The sequence below is a fragment of the Doryrhamphus excisus genome, chromosome 14 (genome assembly GCF_030265055.1).
Source record: "Doryrhamphus excisus isolate RoL2022-K1 chromosome 14, RoL_Dexc_1.0, whole genome shotgun sequence".
Classification (NCBI taxonomy): Eukaryota; Metazoa; Chordata; class Actinopteri; order Syngnathiformes; family Syngnathidae; genus Doryrhamphus; species Doryrhamphus excisus.
Genome location: NC_080479.1, coordinates 5,084,367 through 5,107,289, shown reverse-complemented (window position 1 = coordinate 5,107,289; position 22,923 = coordinate 5,084,367). Strand labels below are relative to the sequence as shown.

The 22,923-nt window shown below is 45.1% G+C and overlaps 1 protein-coding gene across 17 annotated transcripts in view; it reads left to right on the top strand.

Annotated features, from left to right (window-relative positions):
- Positions 1–22,923, top strand: part of pleca (plectin a) — a 74,834-nt gene that overhangs the window by 9,064 nt on the left and 42,847 nt on the right. For 2 of the 17 annotated variants that reach the window (XM_058048002.1, XM_058048000.1), the window contains exon 1: positions 1,190–1,407. The exons of 9 other annotated variants lie outside the window; for them this stretch is intronic. In XM_058048002.1, the coding sequence (XP_057903985.1) occupies positions 1,245–1,407 (163 nt within the window). In that variant the 5' untranslated portion in view covers positions 1,190–1,244. Of the gene's footprint in view, positions 1–1,189; positions 1,408–8,028; positions 8,176–17,392; positions 19,089–21,806; positions 21,975–22,923 lie in introns of those variants that run through there. 6 more of the 17 variants (XM_058048014.1, XM_058048011.1, XM_058048015.1 and 3 more) reach the window with 3 other exon arrangements.

Below are 22,923 nucleotides of genomic sequence, written 5' to 3'. Positions count from 1 at the left end.
TTTTGGTCATGATTTTGTTTGGCTTTTGTCACGTACAGTATGGACACCATTTTGTAGATTTTTGTTGTGCTTTTGTCACATTCGGTCATGATTCAGTCATGTTTTGTCACTTTCGGTTACGCTCGATCACGTTCAGTCACATTCGGTCATGATTGGTCATGATTTGGCCTTAGTCAGGTTTCTGTGGTGTTCAGTCACGTTTGGTCATGTTTTAGTCATATTGGGTCATGTTGGGTCTTGATTTGGTTGGGTGTTGGTGACAGTTGGACATGACTTAGTCACGTGTGATCATGATTCGGACATATTTTGGTTGTGTTCAGACACCTTGAGCCATGTTTGTTTGTGTTTGCTCATCATTCGGACGTGTTTGGCTAATCTTCAGTCATGCTCTTTCAGGTTTGCTAATGTTTGGGTTGTGTAACCAATGAGGTGTCCGTCAGTGCTTCAATGCTTGCGCATAGATCCATTTACAAGTGGCCGTGTGGTATGAAACAAGACTCCCCACCCCTCAACCTCGAATCCCCCACTGCCTCAGATATTGATCAGTCAGGGTGGGGTACTGCAGTATTGTGATGCCACACAGGACATGTGATAGCTGATCTACTGGTGGGTGAGGAGTTTTGAAGACCCCATGTGACATCATAGGATGGCCCTGCCACTGTATCTCAGCACTCATGACTTATCAAGCCTTTTGAGAGGCTGGCAGAAGAACACAGCACCCCCTTAGAGGCCCCCATCTTGTACCAAATGACTTTAATGATGTTCTTATGAGCAGTGGTTTGCTCCTTTGAAGGCTTCACTACGCATCATGAAAAAATCCATGACACGTCCTGGGTTCCAAGTGTGTGCTGAACTTCAAAATAATGTACAGTATCCGTCATTGTACATCTAATGACTCACTATACGGTCGTGTCGAGGGGAGTTTACACTGGAGTGCCCAGCATGCCTTTTGGGCACTTGGTAAATTGCAAATAAATTGTGAGAGAATGGTCAGGTGGTCCAAATGAAATCTTGGCGGTTTGTGGTTTGCCCTCATCAGAAGGCGCTTAACCTTTTTATCGTCTGTTTGTCTGTCAGGCTTATGCAGGTCTGCGCCTTTAAGAGGAGGGTCTGACATGATACTGTGTGTGTGTGTGTGTGTTACTGGGGGGCATAGGCGGGGGCGTTGAAGGGACTTGGTGGGCACAGACGGTCAGGCCAGGCCATCGCCACCAACTGGCACTTGAATTTCCTCATTTCCGTTTATGTGTGCAAAGATGAGTGACAGCGAGGTGGTGGCAAGCGTGATGGAAAGCATGCGTCCCCTGGAGGAGTGTGCCAAGCCGCCCGTGCTGACCCCAGGTCAGCGTCTGCCGGAGGAGCAGGACTACATGCAAGCCTATGAGAACGTGAGGGAGAAGTATAAAGGTACGGTACACATTTGTCACGTGATTTAACTGGTGTACATGGAGGAGGAAGTGGAATACTTTCACAATAAAGCGCACCAACTACCTTTTTTTTAAAAGGGGGTGTGTCTGTGTCATAAGTGTGATTTCATAAGGGAAGGAACGTTTGTGGAAAAACAAACAAAACTCTTGAGACAAGCCTCCAACATCTAGACTCTTTCCCACGCCCCCCCCCCCCCCCCCCCCTTCATGGTCGCCGCTATTTCTGCTGTGTTATCACTGTAGATGTTTGGCCCACATTGAACGCAATCCAAACATTGGTTGCTGTATTTTGAAGTACTTCCTGTACTTCAACGCCACCACCGACTTAGTCAGCTGTCTTTCCGTAAGTTACAGCAGGAATGGTAATTGGAATGCTAAGCGACATTCACAGACGGTCCCGTTATAAAGTGCTTATGAGCAAAGGGGAACAGGTAGCGCCAAACCTCCAATATATTCAAATATGCTTCAAATTCTTTTGTGGCGGGCTGCAAATGTTTAGTTCCACTTGCCACAAGTATATTTAATTCCAGCAAGCTGATCCATTCCAGCAAATCAAAGGATCCTCTGTGAAGTAAACATCTAAAAACATCCTGGCAGGACATGTGCCACACCCACATCTTAGACCCCCAAAATACACACTTGGAGAGAAGCAAGCTCCAGCTTAGTGTGTGTGTGTGTGTGTGTGTGTGTGTGTGTGTGTGTGCAAATGCCAGCACAGTTCACGTCTGAAGCGGCAATGTGATGAGTTTGTTTTGGGAATGGCTGTCAAAGCCTGCATTGCACCCCCCCCCCCCTCCCCCCAGTGCCGTGACTCCCTGCGTTGCCTGGGATCACTTTCATAGAACTCCAAAATAGTAATCACACACACACACAGTTGTGAGTGGAGATAATAACCAGGTGTGTCATGTGACTATGGTGTCTGCGTCCACTGGGGTGATGGCCACCCTCTGGTGACAGAGGTCAGACTCGTAAATTACCTCCGCATATGTTGGCACCAACGTGGCATCCCGCAGCGGGACAGAAGAAGCTTCTCGATCCTGTGAGACTTCACAGTAGCTTGAGACCTTTGTAGCGTCCAACCGCACTGGGAACCGAATAATGGACTCCTCAACAATTATTTCTAAGATGAAGAATTAAGATTGGAGGTCATGTTCCAGCTACGTTCCTTCACATTTGCTCATTTGGTCACGTTTTGGTCATGTTCAGACACGTTTGGTCATGGTTGGTCGTGATTCCGTCATGTTTTGGTTGCGTTCAGACACGGTTGGTCGTGATTCGGTCATGTTTTGGTTGCGTTCAGACACGGTTGGTTGTGATTCCGTCATGTTTTGGTTGCGTTCAGCCATGTTTCCGTCACTTGTGGTTATCATTTGTTGTGTTTCGGTCATATTCAGACACGTTTGGTCATGGTTGGTCGTGATTCGGTCATGTTTTGGTTGCTTTCAGACACGGTTGGTCGTGATTCGGTCATGTTTTGGTTGCGTTCAGCCATGTTTCCGTCACTTGTGGTTATCATTTGTTGTGTTTCGGTCATATTCAGACACGTTTGGTCATGGTTGGTCGTGATTCGGTCATGTTTTGGTTGCGTTCAGACACGGTTGGTCGTGATTCCGTCATGTTTTGGTTGCGTTCAGACACGGTTGGTCGTGATTCGGTCATGTTTTGGTTGCGTTCAGCCACGTTTCCGTCACTTGTGGTTATCATTTGTTGTGTTTCAGTCATGTTCAGTCACGTTTGGTCATGGTTGGTCGTGATTCCGTCATGTTTTGGTTGCGTTCAGACACGGTTGGTCGTGATTCCGTCATGTTTTGGTTGCGTTCAGCCATGTTTCCGTCACTTGTGGTTATCATTTGTTGTGTTTCAGTCATGTTCAGTCACGTTTGGTCATGGTTGGTCGTGATTCGGTCATGTTTTGGTTGCGTTCAGCCACGTTTCCGTCACTTGTGGTTATCATTTGTTGTGTTTCAGTCATGTTCAGTCACGTTTGGTCATGGTTGGTCGTGATTCCGTCATGTTTTGGTTGCGTTCAGACACGGTTGGTCGTGATTCCGTCATGTTTTGGTTGCGTTCAGCCATGTTTCCGTCACTTGTGGTTATCATTTGTTGTGTTTCAGTCATGTTCAGTCACGTTTGGTCATGGTTGGTCGTGATTCCGTCATGTTTTGGTTGCGTTCAGACACAGTTGGTCGTGATTCGGTCATGTTTTGGTTGCGTTCAGACACGGTTGGTCGTGATTCCGTCATGTTTTGGTTGCGTTCAGCCATGTTTCCGTCACTTGTGGTTATCATTTGTTGTGTTTCAGTCATGTTCAGTCACGTTTGGTCATGGTTGGTCGTGATTCGGTCATGTTTTGGTTGCGTTCAGACACGGTTGGTCGTGATTCGGTCATGTTTTGGTTGCGTTCAGACACGGTTGGTCGTGATTCCGTCATGTTTTGGTTGCGTTCAGCCATGTTTCCGTCACTTGTGGTTATCATTTGTTGTGTTTCAGTCATGTTCAGTCACGTTTGGTCATGGTTGGTCGTGATTCGGTCATGTTTTGGTTGCGTTCAGACACGGTTGGTCGTGATTCCGTCATGTTTTGGTTGCGTTCAGCCATGTTTCCGTCACTTGTGGTTATCATTTGTTGTGTTTCAGTCATGTTCAGACACGTTTGGTCATGGTTGGTCGTGATTCGGTCATGTTTTGGTTGCGTTCAGCCATGTTTCCGTCACTTGTGGTTATCATTTGTTGTGTTTCGGTCATATTCAGACACGTTTGGTCATGGTTGGTCGTGATTCGGTCATGTTTTGGTTGCGTTCAGCCATGTTTCCGTCACTTGTGGTTATCATTTGTTGTGTTTCAGTCATATTCAGACACGTTTGGTCATGGTTGGTCGTGATTCGGTCATGTTTTGGTTGCGTTCAGACACGGTTGGTCGTGATTCTGTCATGTACAGACATTCTCATGTTTGGTCCTGTTGGTGATGATTGGGTCTGCTTTCAGTCATGTTTGTCTTGTTTCCGTCCCATTGGTCGCATTCAGTAATGTCTGGTCACGCTTGGTCGTGTTTTATTGTCTTTTGTTCGTTCGGACATGTTTGGGCGATGCTCAGACACGTTTGGTTGTGGCTTGGTCGTGTTTGGTCACATTTGATGATAATTTGTTTAGGTTGTTTTGTTTATGATTTGATAATGTTTCTGCTGTGTTTTGGGCATGTTTGGTCAAAATTCATATCTGTCATGTGTGGTCATGACTGGAAGCAATCAATTATTACGGAAGCGAAGATTGAGGGACAGTTTGGGACTGGTGTCTCAATACCTCTGTCCCCCAAAAACAACTGTATTTTGATTTGTGACACCAGGATGTAATCGGCGTGTCCTTTTGGGGCTGTAATTGATCTGGGATATGAGTACCAGCGGGGGAAGGGGGAGGACTAGTGTCTTCCTCCAATCTGAACACAGAGCGTTAGCAACAGCTGACATGAATTATGCAATCTTGCGCCTAAAAACAGAAAGTTCCCAAGAGCTTTGAGTCGTGCTTCACCTTCCTGCGGATTGGAGTGGAAGCCCTGAAAGGTCAAATGACTTATTGGAAGTCTATTTCGGGGGTAATTCTATTATCACATACTATGCAGGGCTGGAGCAGAACTGTACGGGCTCGTGATTGTTTTTGCAAAAGCAGATTTTGTTCAAAGTGCAGGTGCTGGTTTTTAAACACTAGACTGCCGGCTTTTCATCCCTCTTGTTGCGAGAACAATGGTGCTAAGACCCGAGGCTCAGGCATGCCACAGCTAGCCCGACTCATGCATGGAATGTCAGCAATGGGACTGTCCAGGTTTTCCGACAGCCCCCCCCCCTCCGCTTTGTCAGCTCATCCCCTTTGCAACTTTCAATGACTCTGATTTAAAGCATCAAGTCATCCACGTGCTCAGACGGTGCCGCACACAAACATCCGCCAGGCCGCATTCACATTGTGTCTAATCTGGATCAAATCCAGATGTCAACTGGTTTGAGTTGACAGCAGCCACTAACCGCATGTACACATTGTTCCATATTCCATTTGGATAAGATTTGACTTTGTATTATTATTATTATGATATATATGCTGAGGTACGCATATAATCAATGCGGAGGTACGTATCCGGAAGTTCTCGGGAGCGTTTGGGATTGTGACCAATCACAGCGGAGTGGCCGTACCACGAGGAGGACTGGGGTGGAGTCAATGAAACGGACCATTTAGCTCTCAATACGAATGCGTATATGGATTGGGACATATGGATCTCCTTAGGGGGCCATCTTCATCCTCCACACGACCGTTTGTGTTTGTGTCACTTAGCAAATCATTACAGGCCCCTCCCATATCTTATGGGACAGTGTAAACTCATTCACATGATTGACAGTCTCACATCTGTCATATCCGTGATTTGGACTCATTGAGTCAAAGACCTGGGTGGAGTTCATCAAAGTAGTCCCTGGTTGTCTGCCAAAATGGCCGGTCCAAACCAAAATGGTTGACTTCCTGTTTGTTTTCAATCACGGGACCTGGAGACTTTTTTTGTGCGTCCTGTCATAGACCAGTGACCACCAGCAGGACCAGTAAAATACGGATCAACAGGTTCACCACAACTTTGATGAAAAGAGAAGCTCAATTCTGTTTCAGCCTGAAAAGTTGATTCACACGCAGTCATGGACTTCACCGTTTGTCGGGTTTGGGTCCAAACTTGTGAAGGTGAACAAGCTCCCAGTGTGGTTGTTGAATTCTGCAGCTCCGTGTGAGGAAAGAAGAGCTTGTCTGCATCCAGGTGACGCTTCTCCTGGTTAGAATCCGTCCACTGGCTTTGCCAGCTTGGTCAAATAGTTGGGGTGTCACTCATTCATTCATTCATTCATTTTCTACCGCTTATCCTCACGAGGGTGGCGGGGGTGCTGGAGCCTATCCCAGCTGGACTGGTGGCCAGCCAATCCCAGGGCACATATAGACAAACAACCATTCACACTCACATTCATACCAACTCCACACAGAGATGGCCGAGGGTGGACACTTGATGGTGATGCTATCATTTCAACCTTTATAGTTGCTCATTAGATGGATGGATGGATGGATGGATAGATAGATAGATAGATAGATGGATATAGATAGACTTTCTTTATTGTCATTGCACAATATGACAGCAGTGAAATTGCCATCATGAGTACTACTTATTAGGGATGGGCCAGATACTTCAATTACAAATTAGCCTAATTGGCAACGACGCACATGAAGGATATTTGTAAGGGTGTCTTTTTTTCATGTCACAAGCAAGTTGGAGCTGCCCGAGAGGGACGAAACAGATAGTGCCAAATTAATTTGTGGCGGTCCAAATTTATTTGCACGCCGCCCCCCCCAAATGAAAGTATGGGAAACATTCATTCATTCATTTTCTACCGCTTTTCCTCACGAGGGTCGCGGGGGTGCTGGAGCCTATCCCAGCTGTCTTGGGGCGTAAGGCGGGGTACACCCTAGACTGGTCGCCAGCCAATCCCAGGGCACATATAGACAAACAACCATTCACACTCACATTCATACCTATGGACAATTTGGAGTGGCTAATTAACCTAGCATGTTTTTGGAATGTGTTAATGTTCTTACAAAGAACACTAAACTCATCACACACCAACTTAACACTCAAAAGGTATAATTATGAAACCAGCTCAGCTCATTCATTTACTACCGCTTTTTCCTCACGAGGGTCACAGGGGTGCTGGAGCCTATCCCAGCTGGACTGGTGGCCAGCCAATCCCAGGGCACATATAGACAAACAACCATTCACACTCACATTCATACCTATGGACAATTTGGAGTGGCCAATTAACCTAGCATGTTTTTGGAATGTGGGAGGAAACCGGAGTACCCGGAGAAAACCCACGCATGCACGGGGAGAACATGCAAACTCCACACAGAGATGGCCGAGGGTGGGATTGAACCCTGGTCTCCTAGCTGTGAGGTCTGCGCGCTAACCTAGACCACCGTGCCGCCCAGTATGGGAAACACTGCATTTTAATTCATGTGGATATTGTTTGTTGCTAAAAAAAAAAATGTTTTTTAAATCCAATTAGTTAAGTCCGATACTTGTTTTTTTTGTTGAAAATCAATATGCCAATATTGTCCAAATCTCAATTTCCGATATCAATATCGGACGATACCGATATGTGTAACATGATTGGGACAAAATCCTGATAGCGATATCCAATTTTAATAGCCACATCTTAACTTCAAATAGAACAAAAAATCCTGACATCTGTGATGCTTCGTGCCGCTTTGTCAGGCACGTGATGTTTTTATGGCGGATAATGCTGAGTCAGCAACAATGAGCATTCAATGTAAAATGTATGCATGTTGAAAAGAAATGAAACATAAGCAGCCCCTCCTTATGGCGCTATCCCAGAATGGAGTCCCATAGAGCAGGTGACCTCTACAATTCCTGTCCTCATTCCCAGTGCAGCATCAGGACGCTGACACGGGACGTTGTCGGGTGGGGCTGGAGGTGGAGAGAGAGGAGGTGTGTGTTTTTTTGTTGTTGCACAATTTCACCAATGTGTGCAAGGCAGGAGGGGGAGGGAAGGAAGCAAACACGAAGCCAGACGAGGGAGAGCGAGAGGCGGGGAGAATACGCTTGCTTGTCCACGGTGGGACTGTTCCATCCTCCACATCCTCCAGCCGGCCTTAGCGAAAGCATCACAGCATGGATCCTTCCAGGTCCATCCAGCATGAGATCAGCTCTCTTAAAGGTACAGTCTCCTATTATCATCATTCTTCTCCTAGACGAGTGGAAGTGGGACTCCGGGCCTGTGGATGTCTTTTTAGTGGCAATGAAAAGCTTTTTGTTCTCTTTTGTGCCCCGCTGAAGGGGCCGTGGGGGGGTTTGGGGTTTGGGGTTTGAGCAAGTCTGAGAGGTTGAGCTGCTGCTGCTGCATGCGGCAAAAGCTGAGCGTCCGCTGCAGCATCGCCGTGGCAACAACAGCCAACCACCCGCCACTCTGGGAGCAGGCGGGATATGGAATATCTGCTCTATTCCCATGTTGGGATGATGCTCTGATCATGTGGACTTTAAAGGGATGTGGGATGTGTTTGGCCAATGGGACATTTGATTAGGTACACTATTTAAACGCAACCCAATGAAAGATAATCACATGAAGTTTAGTATTATTATTATTATTATTATTACACAGGGAAAATACTACACTACTCCAACTGCACCTTTTCACCATTTTCACGACTAACTCGCATAAATGAAAAGACTTGATTTTAGGAATGCGCCGATTCACATTTTCCCACTTTTGGAACCAATCACGATACCCGATATCTGCAATAGCCATGCAGTTCTAGAGATACAAGAGCTCTGTTTGATTTCATGTTTCATGTTTCATGTTTCACCTTAGACCAGGGGTAGACAAACTACAGCCCGGGGGCCACATGCGGCCCACCGAGCGTTTCAAAGTATTTCAACTTTAACATACAAACTGGCAACATGACAAGTCGGATGTCTTATTTAGTAAAAAAAAAAAGTAAACAAAACTATCAAATTAAATGACATAGTTTGATGTCTAAAGTGCTCTTGAAAACATGAGAACAGCTGATAGTATAACAATTTTACAGATCAAATTAGACAAATAATTCAAGGAAAATTATAAGCATAAAATAGTGTGTGTGTTAAATATATGTTCTGCCCCCCCCGGACAATTTTGTCCACAATAGTTGTCCACACCTAGCTTAGACACAAAGGGGCTTCTATATATAAACGCATTACATTTAACAATTTTGTAGTAATTTTTTACTTTGAACATGCTGCCTAAAAATGGTCAAGGAAAGCATATCTCTATCTGACCACAAACTGCTGAGTCAGCATCAATTCTATGTGCGTTATAGGACTTTCAAAGAGTATAGCGACATTTTAAAGCACATGAAATGCTGACCAACCGTGGCACTATGCAACTGGTTGTGTCTCACCGATTCTGTAAACATTACACTGGAAGGTTGCCTACAGCCGCAGTTGCCAACAGAGGCAATTATGTGTTTTGTTACATGTCGACGCACCTGGCGAATATAGGAGACTCTGCTGCTAATTGGTTACTACCATGTCAACAGACAATATGCTTATTGTGGTTGTTTACGTTCTCGTTAGCTTCTGGTGTAGAAGCTAACGTGGTGTTTTGGGAGAGCTTCATGGCATGAGGTGAAGCAACGGTTTTTAGCGGCTTCTGTGTGAATCCTAGGAGCATTCTGGTCCAACAAAAAGACCCAGTCTTGCAGGGTTCTGGCCCACAGAGATTGGCCAGTTGGGGTGGGGGGTGGGGGCTTGTTTTTGACTGCGGAGACAAAAGCTCCCTCACCGCCCCAATTGAGCGCTCTCCAAGGAATGCCTCAACATATTGGGAAAACTCGGCTTTCTCTCTCGGGTTCTGATCATTTGCAAGCCCGCCGTCACCTCAGCACCACCAGAAGACTCCACGACTCCACAGACACTTCTGAATGGACCCACTAGCTACTGATCCGCTTTAGTTCTTGACCCAAATCTCATTCTGCCCTGAATACCAACAAGCTAAATCAATACAATTTCACCCTTTTTTGCACTTTTGAACCCTTGGGTTGCTTCCACTTGTGGCGATCCCCTAAAAAGACGCCACTTGACCCGTGTACGGTGTCGTGTTACACAAGTGTGTCACTCGTGCACCGTTGCCCTTTGACATTTGGGCCAGTCCACTCTTCAGGTTTGTAGGTGGCGCTGATGTAGACATGAAAACACAGCAGTGTATACTGTACACACCCCGTGGTGAAAGTGCTAATAAAGATAGCTGACATTGGGTCGTGGAAAGGTGAGCAAAGCGGAAGTGATGTCAGGCTTGTTTTTATATCATATTTACTATTTAGAATGTTTAATATTCCATTTTCCATGTCCAAATATCATAATAGCTTCTGCACGCTGAACGCTAGTTTTTGAAGAACTATAAAGAACTTTTTGTTCTTGTTTGTGAACTGAATGAAGGAGGTCACCGCCCCTAAAATACCCGTTCAGTTGGAAATGCTTTTTTTTTGGGGGGGAATCGGAATGATCCAGTTGACTGAAATGAAGGGTTTTGGCCACCACTGACTAACATGAACGAACCAATGAATTATCTTCCATATTTCAAGTGAATTAACATCATAAGGTTTATGTTTTTGAGTGGCTGCACGGCAGGGAGTGTTTAGTCCACAGACCCGAGTTCAATTCCCCCCTCCATCTCTGTGTGGAGTTTGCATGCGTGGGTTTTCTCCGGGTACTCCGGTTTCCTCCCCCATTCCAAAAACATGCTAGGTTAATTAGCCACTCCAAATTGTCCATAGGTATGAATGTGAGTGTGAATGGTTGTTTGTCTATATGTGCCCTGGGATTGGCTGGCCACCAGTCCAGCTGGGATAGGCTCCAGCACCCCCACCACCCTCTTGAGGATAAACGGTAGAAAATGAATGAGCTGAGCTGCTTTCATAATTATACCTTTTGAGTGTTAAGTTGGTGTGTGATGAGTTTAGTGTTCTTTGTAAGAACATTAACACATTCCAAAAACATGCTAGGTTAATTAGCCACTCCAAATTGTCCATATAGGTATGAATGTGAGTGTGAATGGTTGTTTGTCTATATGTGCCCTGGGATTGGTTGGCCACCAGTCCAGGGTGGACCCCCCCATTCATGAATGAATGAATGTTTTTGGCGTGTGCAGGAGGGGGGTACATGGCTTCAGGTCAAATGACTGAAGGGGTATGTGACTGTCAAAAGTTTGGTAACCACGGCGATGGCCAACTTGGCCTGCATGCAGTACTAGATGGAACCATCTAGAACGGACCCACTGGATCCATGTCTCTCATTGTTTTCTTCACTGGCCTCCGGTATTCGCCGCTGCAATCATACTGGGATTCTTGCATGACTTGAACCCATCCAGCATGCCTCAGCATTACACCCTCCACCCCCACCCCCCACGCTGCTGTACTTCCGGCTTGCCAGGAATTAGCCAGCATCTCCTCCTGCATCACAGCCAAGAGGGCTCCGTTTATCCTGCCATCAGGGCAACGTTGCTGATGCACACTTTCACACTTACAGGACATCTCAGATGTCACTTTGGACCTCAGAGGCCTCTGCTGCTAATTTGAGTGACAGGAATTCATGCTAACATATCCTGCCTCCTCCTATCCTATATGGGAATGGAAGAAGTCTCCATCCTCATGACACTGTGTGGAATTCATGACTTTTAATCATCTCTATCGTGATGATGTCATCTCTTCTAGAGGTCATGTGATCTTTGTAGGGGGACTAAATGACTTTGCTAACTCGCGGTACGAGGGAATTATTCGATATGTCTGAGGTGCGTTTTAGTGCTCTACCGAGAGTGGCCAAAGGAGGGCGCTGTTGGCTGGTTGCCGTCATAATGCAGTGGAAAATGATGCAAAGATGCTTCTTTTCACTCATTTCTTTCAATTAGTGTGAATCCAATCAGACATCCAGCCTCTAAGGCCCTGGATCTTATCACATATCATTTATATCATCAAAGCTTGCTAGCTAGCTGTTTATTATGGACATAAATAAATACAGAGCCTATTTATATTTACTATTTTATATTAGTTCATTCATTTTCTACCGCTTATCCTCACCAGGGTGGCGGGGGTGCTGGAGCCTATCCCAGCTGGACTGGTGGCCAGCCAATCCCAGGGCACATATAGACAAACAACCATTCACACTCACATTCATACCTATGGACAATTTGGAGTGGCCAATTAACTACCTGTTAATTGAGTACCCGGAGAAAAATTGAGAAAATTTTATATTAGTATTAAAACATATTAAAACAAGTTAAAAAGCATTTAAAATAAATATATAGCTCATGTATAAAATATATTGGTGTTGAAATACAAAGAAAACAATTCAAAGTATATTTTATTATTTCTTTTTAATATAATAATGTAGCACTAATATAGCACGTTCTGTCAGTTTAAAATGTGAAATAATAAAATCAAATCTCTAAATGTATTAAATATGATGGTCATACACAAACAATTTCCTTTAAGGTTATATTTCATAATAGACATTATATAATCTATATCATCATACATTTCTGTTATATTATGATTCCATTATGAAATCCAGTCTAACCTTGAAAGAAATTAGCATGATTTATGAAATGATTTCATGACCAATATATTTCATACGTGAGAAACTTCTTTATTTTTTATTTATTTTTTTAATATATATTTTTTTTTTTAAAAAAAAAAAGAAACTTCTTTAAAAGTTATGGAATTGTTTGACATTGGAAGCTTTGCCAGTAGTCTTCAGGGTCTACAAAAGGCCGCAGGACCCCCACAGGTCTCAAAGGAGACCCGTTATAGACCAGACCAGACTAGACTAGACCCCCTCCCTCTCCCATATTTCTTGTTGACAAGGCGACCTCAGTCTTGACTCTTCCAGTGGCATCCAGGGGGATTGGGTGGGAACGGGGGGGGGGGCAGTGGTGTTGCAGTCATGCTAATATCGTTTTTTTCCTTCATCTTTGTGCGTGCGTGCACGTGCACGTGCGCGTGCGTGTATGGTGGTCAGTGCGACTCGTCGGTCGAAATATGTGCCTTGCAGTGAAATAGGAAAAATGTAGTTACTTTAGTTGTTTTTCTAAAGTGCTGCCAGTAGCAGCGATGTTAGCGTTTTAGCTTCCACTGTATTGACTCATGTTTCAGTGGCGGGAGGGACACGTTTCCATGGTTACAGGCCACGCCCCATTCTGGCTTCTTCTTTTCCTTCTGGATAATTGTCTCTCTCACGCAGAAACACACTATCACACAAACTCCAGTTTAGTCACCTTTGTGCTAAATCCACGTTTAGGAGTCAGAGTTCAATTTCCTGCTAGCATAGCAGTCTTTCTTTTCGACATCTTTCAAAGCTTAGGATATTATATGTACTGTTGTTGTTGTTGTTGTTGTTGGGTTGCATAACCAGTGCCATTTTTTGCATGGAAAGAGAGACACTATGCTGCTACAAAACACAACATGCGGTGTCCCACAGGGCTCACTTCTAGAACCCCTACAATTGAAACGTTACAAACACGTCTTGTCATGTGAATTCTTTCTAATTTAACTTTAACTCTGACATCAAAGTAGGATTACGATATCGGCTCCCAGCCTTGTTGTTGTTCTCCAGACGTGTGAGCGGAGCCCTTTTATCATCTGCGAGGCTAGGCCTGTAGGTTAGCATCCATTTTTACATTTTACATCCTGTCCTGTCCCATGAAAACCTTTTTCCAAAAAAATCCAAAATCCAAAAAGAGCGTCACCCAGTGTCTTGTACGATATAAAAGAGTACGCAGTATTGTTCCAAATAACAAAGTAACAGGTCCTTCTGATCGCTAATAGATGAGCACATTTTTGCCAGGGCCTAACAAGAGAAAGAGCCTAAAATGGGGAGCAGTAGACGGTCTAGCGCAGGGGTGGGCAAACTACGGCCCGGGGGCCACATCCGGCCCGCCAAGTGTTTGAATACGGCCCGCCCAATCTTTCCAAAGTATTTCATTTAAAGTCAACATACAACCTGGCATCATGGCCTGAGCCAACCTTTTGATGGTTGTATCAATTTCGTTGTTTGACATGGTCTGTTGTTTACAAAGTGCTCCTGAAAAAAGAGACACAAGCACATAATAATAAAAATTAAAATAATAATTATCATATTATTATTATAACTATTATGATTATTATATTTATTATATTAATGCTAGTTATTATATTAATTATATATAATATTGTTATATTTGCATATTTTACGTAATAATAATATAATAATTATTATTTTAATTTTATTTTAATTATAATATTTTATTATTTTAAAAATATTTAAATATAAATATAAAATAATAAATAATAATAGCAGATTGCATGACAATTTTACAGATACAATAATACCAGGTGGACTGTTACGTGTAAAATATATAGTCTGCCCCCCCCCCCCCCCCAATGCGGCCCGCGAGTCAAAAAGTTTGCCCACCCCTGGTCTAGCGTCATGTTCAATATCAACTGGTTACTCCATTGTGTGTGGTATGGATGTGGCAGGTCGTCTGTGATTACCTGACTAAACCAAGTCGTTAGGTCGGGGGGGCGGGGGGGGGGGGGGGTGCACACGCTTGAATGAGAAGAAATGTGGTCTTGCACCAACTTGGTAACTCAGACTTCAACATTCAATATTCTTGCTTTTTTCGGGTCTGAGTTTTGCTGGAACAAACTAAATCCGGTTTTTCTGCTCGTTTGTTGAAGAGCCAGATTGGGTGAAAGGTGAACAACCTTCCCAAGAACCCCCTCCCAGATGTTCCTGTACGCTCCCACGCCCGCAAGCTCCAAGTGCTGAAGTACTGGACTTGCTTTTAACAGCTTGGAAGACAACCAGGGCTCTTAAATCCTTCTCCATAAACCGTGGTCAGGAATGCAGTTTTCTTCCGTGACTGATGTTAGAAAACTGCAAACAGGCGGCGAGAATCCCGATTATTTGCTGAGGCAAAGGTTGCGGCGGAATTTGAGTCTGTTTTTTTACGTTTGGGTTTGGTTGTGGTAAATCATCGGTTGTTTTGGATGCGACGGCACAGCTGATGAAGAGAGACACCTCTCAGACGTCCATCACTCTCTGCTTGGCGTCTGACACTTTCCAAGTTGTGCCATTTGTTCAAAGTCATCAGGGAGCGTGTTTGCACCAAACACGGGTTTACCTTTGGACCAGTGGATAAGTGGTGGATCGCAGCCCACAATTGGGCTCAGAAATGACTTCTGGGTGGCGTGTAGTGACCTATTTTCTTTTGTTCAAATCCAAATGTTCAATCCAAAATCTTTTAAAAAACATATGAAATATTAAATGTATTTCCTCCCCCATTCCAAAAACATGCTAGGTTAATTAGCCACTCCAAATTGTCCATAGGTATGAATGTGAGTGTGAATGGTTGTTTGTCTATATGTACCCTGTGATTGGCTGGCCACCAGTCCAGGGTGGACCCCCCCATTCATGTGTGCCCTGCCATTGCCATGACCCCAGTAGGCTACCCGGCATTAAAAATGGATGGAGGGATTTACCCGTGTAGTGTAGTACCTGTCGTGTAGTACTGTAGTACATGTCAGTGCAGTGGTGCGGTGGCAGTGTAGCGTCTCCATGGTACCTGAAAGCAGCATGAAAATGAAATTCAAGGACGGCAACCTTCCACCAGCGTCTTGAAAAGCAAATTATGGGCAAAGGAGGAAAAAATCCTGTGGAAAAATGTTCCAAACCTTGCGTGTGTATTCTTGGCCCCGCAGGCGACCGCCATTGGACCGCCATCGGACCGCCATCCTGCCTCCATTTGCTTCCTTGCTTTCCAGCGCTGATCCGTAACGTAGATGTGAACACAAGCACGATTGTCTTCCGAAATGGGAAGAAATGAGCTGGCATTTCACCGCCATATTTAGTCTTTTCCAAAAGAAACATGTAACCTTTGGAAAAAGGAATCATGGCCACAAGCAGCACTTAAAAACACCCTATGGTCTATATGTGCCCTGGGATTGGCTGGCCACCAGTCCAGCTGGGATAGGCTCCAGCACACCCTCTTGAGGATAAGCGGTAGAAAATGAATGAATGCTATGAAAAGGACATTGTTTACCTGCCAATCATTTATTGTTGTAAAATAAGAGCTGTTTCTTGCTAGCAACTTATTGATCCACGACTTTTCGCTCAAACGCCGGTTGACCTTCTTCTAAACCAATTCGTGTTATCATCACGCCGTTATCTTATTCCACCGTCGCCATCTTCTTGTTGAGTCGATAATGTGATTTGCTCAAGACAAAAGCGATGATCTTGTCCTTTTTCATGAAGTTGAACAGGAAGCAGGCGAGTCCATCGACTTCCTGTAGGACCATTATGATTATGATTATGATTGACAATTAGAAAGGTTGCTAAGCTTGTATCATACACTGCAGCTTCACTGTTTGTCACTCGAGTATAGAAATATAGAAAACACAACATTTTAAGCCCACAAGGCATGCTGGGTTGGGTAAGTTTCTCCAATGTTTGAGCACATCATGCATCATGGTTATTGTAGCCATGACTAACAGCTGCTAAAAGTAGGATTTTGGTCGGGCAAACGGGAGTCATGTTTTCCCAGCAGGGAGGGTGCAGGCGGGCAGTAGTGGTGCAACATGTGGCTGCACCCCCCCCCCTTTTCACGTGTCTCTGGGCCGGGCTGCTGGCTGTCGTGGCGCACGACAAAGCAGCCTCGTGAGCCGCCATGGAGGTGCTGCGTAGTCCGGACTTCATGGAGGTCCTCATCCAGAAGGCTCAAGGTAGGAAGGACACTTCTGTCTTTGGACCAAAAGGTGTCAGCACATGCAAAAGGACGGCAGCTTAGCATCTGTGTGTGTGTGTGTGTGTGTGTTAGCACAGCCTTTGTGCTACATCTTCCTTTTTAGATGAATCACAGCAAATGGACATTTTTCATGTCCACTAAAGCATCAAAAAACACTTGCATGTGCACCTTTACCCAGATCTGCACTAAACTCGTTTTAATATAGTCATAGTACATCATCACTTTATATTATTAGACAGAAATATATGTATTCTATATATATGACACACAGGCCTCACAGCTAGGAGACCTGAGTTCAATTCCGGTTTCCTCCCACATTCCAAAAACATGCTAGGTTAATTAGCCACTCCAAATTGGCCACAGGTATGAATGTGAGTGTGAATGGTTGTTTGTCTATATGTGCCCTGGGATTGGCTGGCCACCAGTCCAGCTGGGATAGGCTCCAGCACCCCTGTGACCCTCGTGAGGAAAAAGCGGTATAGAAAATGAATGAGCTGAGCTGGTTTCATAATTATACCTTTTGAGTGTTAAGTTGGTGTGTGATGAGTTTAGTGTTCTTTGTAAGAACATTAATACATTCCAAAAACATGCTAGGTTAATTAGCCACTCCAAATTGTACATAGGTATGAATGTGAGTGTGAATGGTTGTTTGTCTATATGTGCCCTGGGATTGGCTGGCCACCAGTCCAGGGTGGACCCCCCCATTCATGAATGAATGAATGTTTTTGGCGTGTGCAGGAGGGGGGTACATGGCTTCAGGTCAAATGACTGAAGGGGTATGTGACTGTCAAAAGTTTGGTAACCACGGCGATGGCCAACTTGGCCTGCATGCAGTACTAGATGGAACCATCTAGAACGGACCCACTGGATCCATGTCCAGCTGGGATAGGCTCCAGCACCCCCGCCACCCTTGTGAGGATAAGCGGTAGAAAATGAATGAACTACTTTTGGACTAAAACTACGAGTTGTACTATGTGGTGTATTCCATTGTAATTTGCACGGCTGTTCAGGTAAAATGAAACCATGACCTTACCCAAAAATGGGTCATTCCTAATCAAATGAGTAATTCAATGAGTTTTTCCCCCGTGGCATGTCTTGGTAGCTCAGCTCCACACAGCAGAAACGATTGCTTCTGTTTAGAGGGAAAGCGAGAGGACGACACCGCCCAAGACGCTACTTAGGGCGAGACACGACACCGCAGGAAAGGCTGCAGTGGCGCTAGCTCCAGGTGATGGACTTTTATGAGCATCACCACAAATGACCACTAGGTAGCGTGGTTGTCTCCTTTTTCATTCTCATCATTGCTGTCCTTTTAATGGACGCTGTCAGTGACCAAAAGTGAGCAAAAAGCAAAGAAAAATTCTTCGAAATACCAACAAGCTTTTGTAATGTCCCATGACGTACGTGACACGAGAACCCTGCTGCTCGTGGAGACGAGCGATGTGTACTTTTATTTTAGAGCCCAGAAAAACCTTTGTTTGTTTCTTTGGGCTTTTTCCAGATTTAAAACTGAAATTGAATGTCGTGTTCCTGGGATTCCTTCCGACTTCCCAGCATACCTTGCGGCACTCATGTATATTTAAGTTGCTAATATGATGTGTTTTGAGGTAGTGATAGTGCCAAGTTTATTTGTGGCGGTCTAAATGTGTTTATGGCGAGTCGCCTACTAATAAAAATGGATGGGGCAAAACAGGAAGTACTTTTACCTTTAAAGCGGTACGTTGGTGTATGCTTGTTAGGGGGGACCCTGGCTGGTTCACAGATGTTGGTGTTGGCTGGAGGTGTTTTGGGGTTGCCATGGTGACAGGACAGATGCTTAGCGAGCAGAAAGAGAACTTTTCAGCCATCAGCAAGAAATGTGACTGAGCCGCATCATGTGGACGAGGAGCAGCGGCGTCAACGCTGTCCAACTTTCTCCGCCATCCACAGAGGACTCTTTGTTTGAGCGCTTTTCCGCCCTTTGTCCAGATCCTGTTTTTTTTCCCCCCCTCCCTCCTGCACACATGGAAGCCATCCAGCGGCGCTTGTCAGGAAAAGCAGCGAGCATGAGATGCTCTTTCCACTGAGGAGAACCTCGTCAATGACATGCAACGCTCCGCTTTGCACTTCCCGGCCGAGCCTCCGCTTTTGGCTTCTTTTTTTTCCTCAGCCTCTGTTTTTCCTAGCACGCCCCTCCTCCCCCCTTGGGTTGTGATTAGAACTCCCAATGTTGTGAGGTCAGGACTGCCGAGGCATTCCAGCTTTTTCTCTAAAAGTGGTGAGCACGCGGAAGGACAGGATGGACTTTTGCTGCTGCGTCTGTCCAGGATCTCCTGGTGGTAGGTTCTTGTTTTGCTGTTTGAAACTCCTTCGAGAACATTTCCCAATGAGAACATCTGCTTTTGCTCCCCTGGCTGGTGTTGACGTGGTGTTAATGGATGCCGAAGCAGCGTTTATGGACGCGTCCGTGGGTGATTGTGCACTTTTAGTGTGAGGATGCTGAGCGCTGTTTGTGTCGCACGTGTGGGGAGCGGCCTGACTCCTCCCCGGGAGGAGGGTGGGAATTCCAGACGTCTGTTCAGCTTCTTCTCTCAAATTGTTGGATGTGCCGACTTCTCTAGCTTTTTTTTTTTTTCACATACTAAACATTTTTCAATGTTTCTCTTATTCAATGTGCTATTTGCAATTCATCCTCACAGGCGGTCTGTCTCTTTAAATCCAGGACAGACGCTTAACACTTCATTAGGTACTTCTGCACGCACCCCATGCATAATACACACTAATACACACTAATACACACTAAGGCCAGTATTAGATTAATATTACAGTGCAGCTACTTTGTACTGCATCAATATCAGGAACAGGAACAGGAATATTTTGGTGACCAAATGCATGCTCAGCAACTTCCTGCCGGGGTCTGTCTGTTGAATACACTGAAGTGGGTTGTACAATTTAATAATAATAATAATAATAAAATAATATATATATGTACACGTGTGTACATGTATATGTGTGTGTATATATATGTATACATATGTATACACGTATACATATATGTATACAAACAAATAGAATTTGGCAATAGAACATAAATAAATTGGTCATAATGAATATTAAATACAAATAACAAATAAAATAAAATAAAACAATAAAAACCATTTTGAAATATCAAATAAAGGTAGTACATCATAAAATAAAACAATAATCATTATAAAATGAAATTATAAACTAGTAATTAATAAGAATAATTATACAAATAGAAGAATAAATATAAATTAATGAAAATACATTAACAAAAAATAAAATAAAAATAATAAAAAAGCGTACATGAATAATACAATGAATATATAATGATCAAATAAAGCAGTAATAATTAATCATACTAATACGTGTTCTTCAGGTTGTACAACTGTTCATGTCAATTTGTTGTTTGTAGTTTTGAAAAGTACTTGGAGGACATTCATTCATTCATTTTCTACCGCTTTTCCTCACGAGGGTTGCGGGGGGTGCTGGAGCCTATCCCAGCTGTCTTCGGGCGTAAGGCGGGGTACACCCTGGACTGGTCGCCAGCCAATCCCAGGGCACATATAGACAAACAACCATTCACACTCACATTCATACCTATGGACAATTTGGAGTGGCCAATTAACCTAGCATGTTTTTGGAATGGGGGAGGAAACCGGAGTACCCGGAGAAAACCCACGCATGCACGGGGAGAACATGCAAACTCCACACAGAGATGCCCGAGGGTGGGATTGAACCCTGGTCTCCTAGCTGTGAGGTCTGCGCGCTAACCCCTAGACCACCGTGCCGCCCTACTTGGAGGACAATACTTTGCAAAATAATCTAAGAATAGTAATAATACTCATATTCCTCTGTGTTAACAGTGAAGTATTTTGGTTCAGGAAACATCTGCCAATATTCCATGTAATGTGCATGCCAGGCCACTCGGAGGCGATGTCTATTTACATGCTGAAATGCACAACATTTTCATAGAAATACTGACTCATTTTCACATTTTTACCAGCGTGCACCTTGAGTAATAATAGAAATAAGTACTACTATTATTTGTAATCGCAGTACTACTGTCAGTAGATGTCTTTAGATGAGTGTACCGAGTTCTATATTCCAATATTATATATTATATAACCATAGTATATATTCAAATGACATATTCTATCTATACTCCATACTACGTATTCAGGCGCAGACGAGGCCTGCTAAACTTGAACACATTCATTGGCTCTCAACTGGCGTCTCGGGTCCTAACGTCTATTTTGGCGCCCTCGTTCTCCGTGTGTCATTGTGAAGGGCGTCGGGTTTCATGGACGTGAAAGGCCACGCCTGCTCGCCGCGCCAAAATAGCGACAAATAGCGGCATCATCTTCATCTTCGGCCATGATTCAATCTCCGATCAATACAAAGCATCGGCGACGCCCATTTTTTTTTCCTCCCTGCGGTGGGAGCTTCATGCCACCGCAGGCAAAAACGGCTGGCGTTGATGAGCTGCAAAGCATTGTGGGAGACTTTGCTGTCAGACTTTGAGGAAAGCAGAAGGTGGAAATTAGCCGCTCGTCAGGACGGGGGTTACGTAAGACGGGGATTAAGCCGTAGGAAATGAATGGAAACATTTGGGAATTAAACCTCAGATGATCCCATAATAAGAGGAACCTGGAACATGATGGGGGGGGGGGGGGGGGGGCTTTAGGAAACGTCCTCATGTATTATTAACAGACTGCAGTCAGGGAGCGTCACTGGGGCGGAGTACTTTTGTTTATGTGCTAACTTTCAGGAGTTGTGCCCACCTTGGGGGCAACGTGGAGCAGCGGTGCAGGGGGAGGGCCTAGGGGTGAGGAAGGAGGGGGTAGGGAGTAAGGAGGGAGGGAGCAGTGACTCAGAGGGAGGCGTTCCTCTCGCTCCCTCGTCCGGACTTCTCTGTTTGCAAAAACCGGTGGAGGATTTAGCTGCAGCGCCGCGCACAACTTCTCGCATGGCACCACCCCCCTAGATACCCCCCACCCCTCCCAACCCAGTCAACCCCCCCTCCCCACCCCTCCTCACCTGTCACCCCCCCTCCCACGTGCCCTCAGAGTTTGGGACGCTCCACTTTGAAGCAGGCCCGATGCCGGCAAGCCCCCCAGGAAATGTGTTCCCCACCTTGGTGGCGGTGGGTCACCTGGTGACCTTGATGTTGGTGTGGCGCTGGAGGTCGCGCGGGAAGCAAGGTAAGACGCGCGGCAAGGTCGGGCTGGAGGTCGCGGTGGTAAAGTAGAGGAGAGGGGAAAGTTCGACTGCAGCAACGCTTTCTGGTCGCCGTCTTCGCCGCCGTCGTCTCCGCTCTGTCCCGCCTGCCTTCAACACCCCCCCCCCTCACCCCCCTCCCCCTGGTTTCCTGTGGAATGGTGCACGAGTTAACCCTATAAATGCTGCTTGGACCAGCTGAGTGCTCGTCTGGTGCTGACAAGGAAGCATTGCGTTAAGCTAGTGCTAGCTCTGTTGTATTTGCAGTAGATCATTAAAAACAGCAGTTCAAGATCCTTTACACGACAGCAACACCGATTTTACTATTTTTAAGAAATGTTGCTAAAACGCTGGTCAAAGATGCTCTATATGACAGAAGCCCACTGCTGTTTCGGAATCTATTGCAAAGATGCTAGCCATAGATCCTCTACGATGAGTGTTACGCTGTTTTTAGGAATTTTCTTCCAAAATGGCCGTCCAAGTTCCTGTCAATGACACGAGCATTTTGCTGAAAATTGCGAGTGCTCTGCTGTTTTTAATCAAAACTAGCTAACTGGCTCGTGTTTAGGAATTTGCTGAGAAATCGTTTAGCATCCAGACCGGATCATTTCTTTCAAGTCCAATAACGGAATCCGTGGCCGTGCTGTGTGCGTTCAACGCCACCAGACATGCCAGGCGTGTTGATGCGTCAAGGTGACACAATGGCGGCTGTCAAACGTCGCCTGATTGTTTTGTGTGGCGGACAAACCTGTTTGACGTCCTGCTTCAAAGCAGCCGGCACTCGCCGTCTTCTTGTTGTGTGAGAGGCAACAAAGGCGGCCATGTTGAGTGTTGGTCGGGCCGGGTACTTTTCCTTTATCGGCGCGGGTCGGTCGTAAAAGACACCGAGAAAGGAAGAGGACAGGACACACCTTGAGGAGATAAGACGCGACA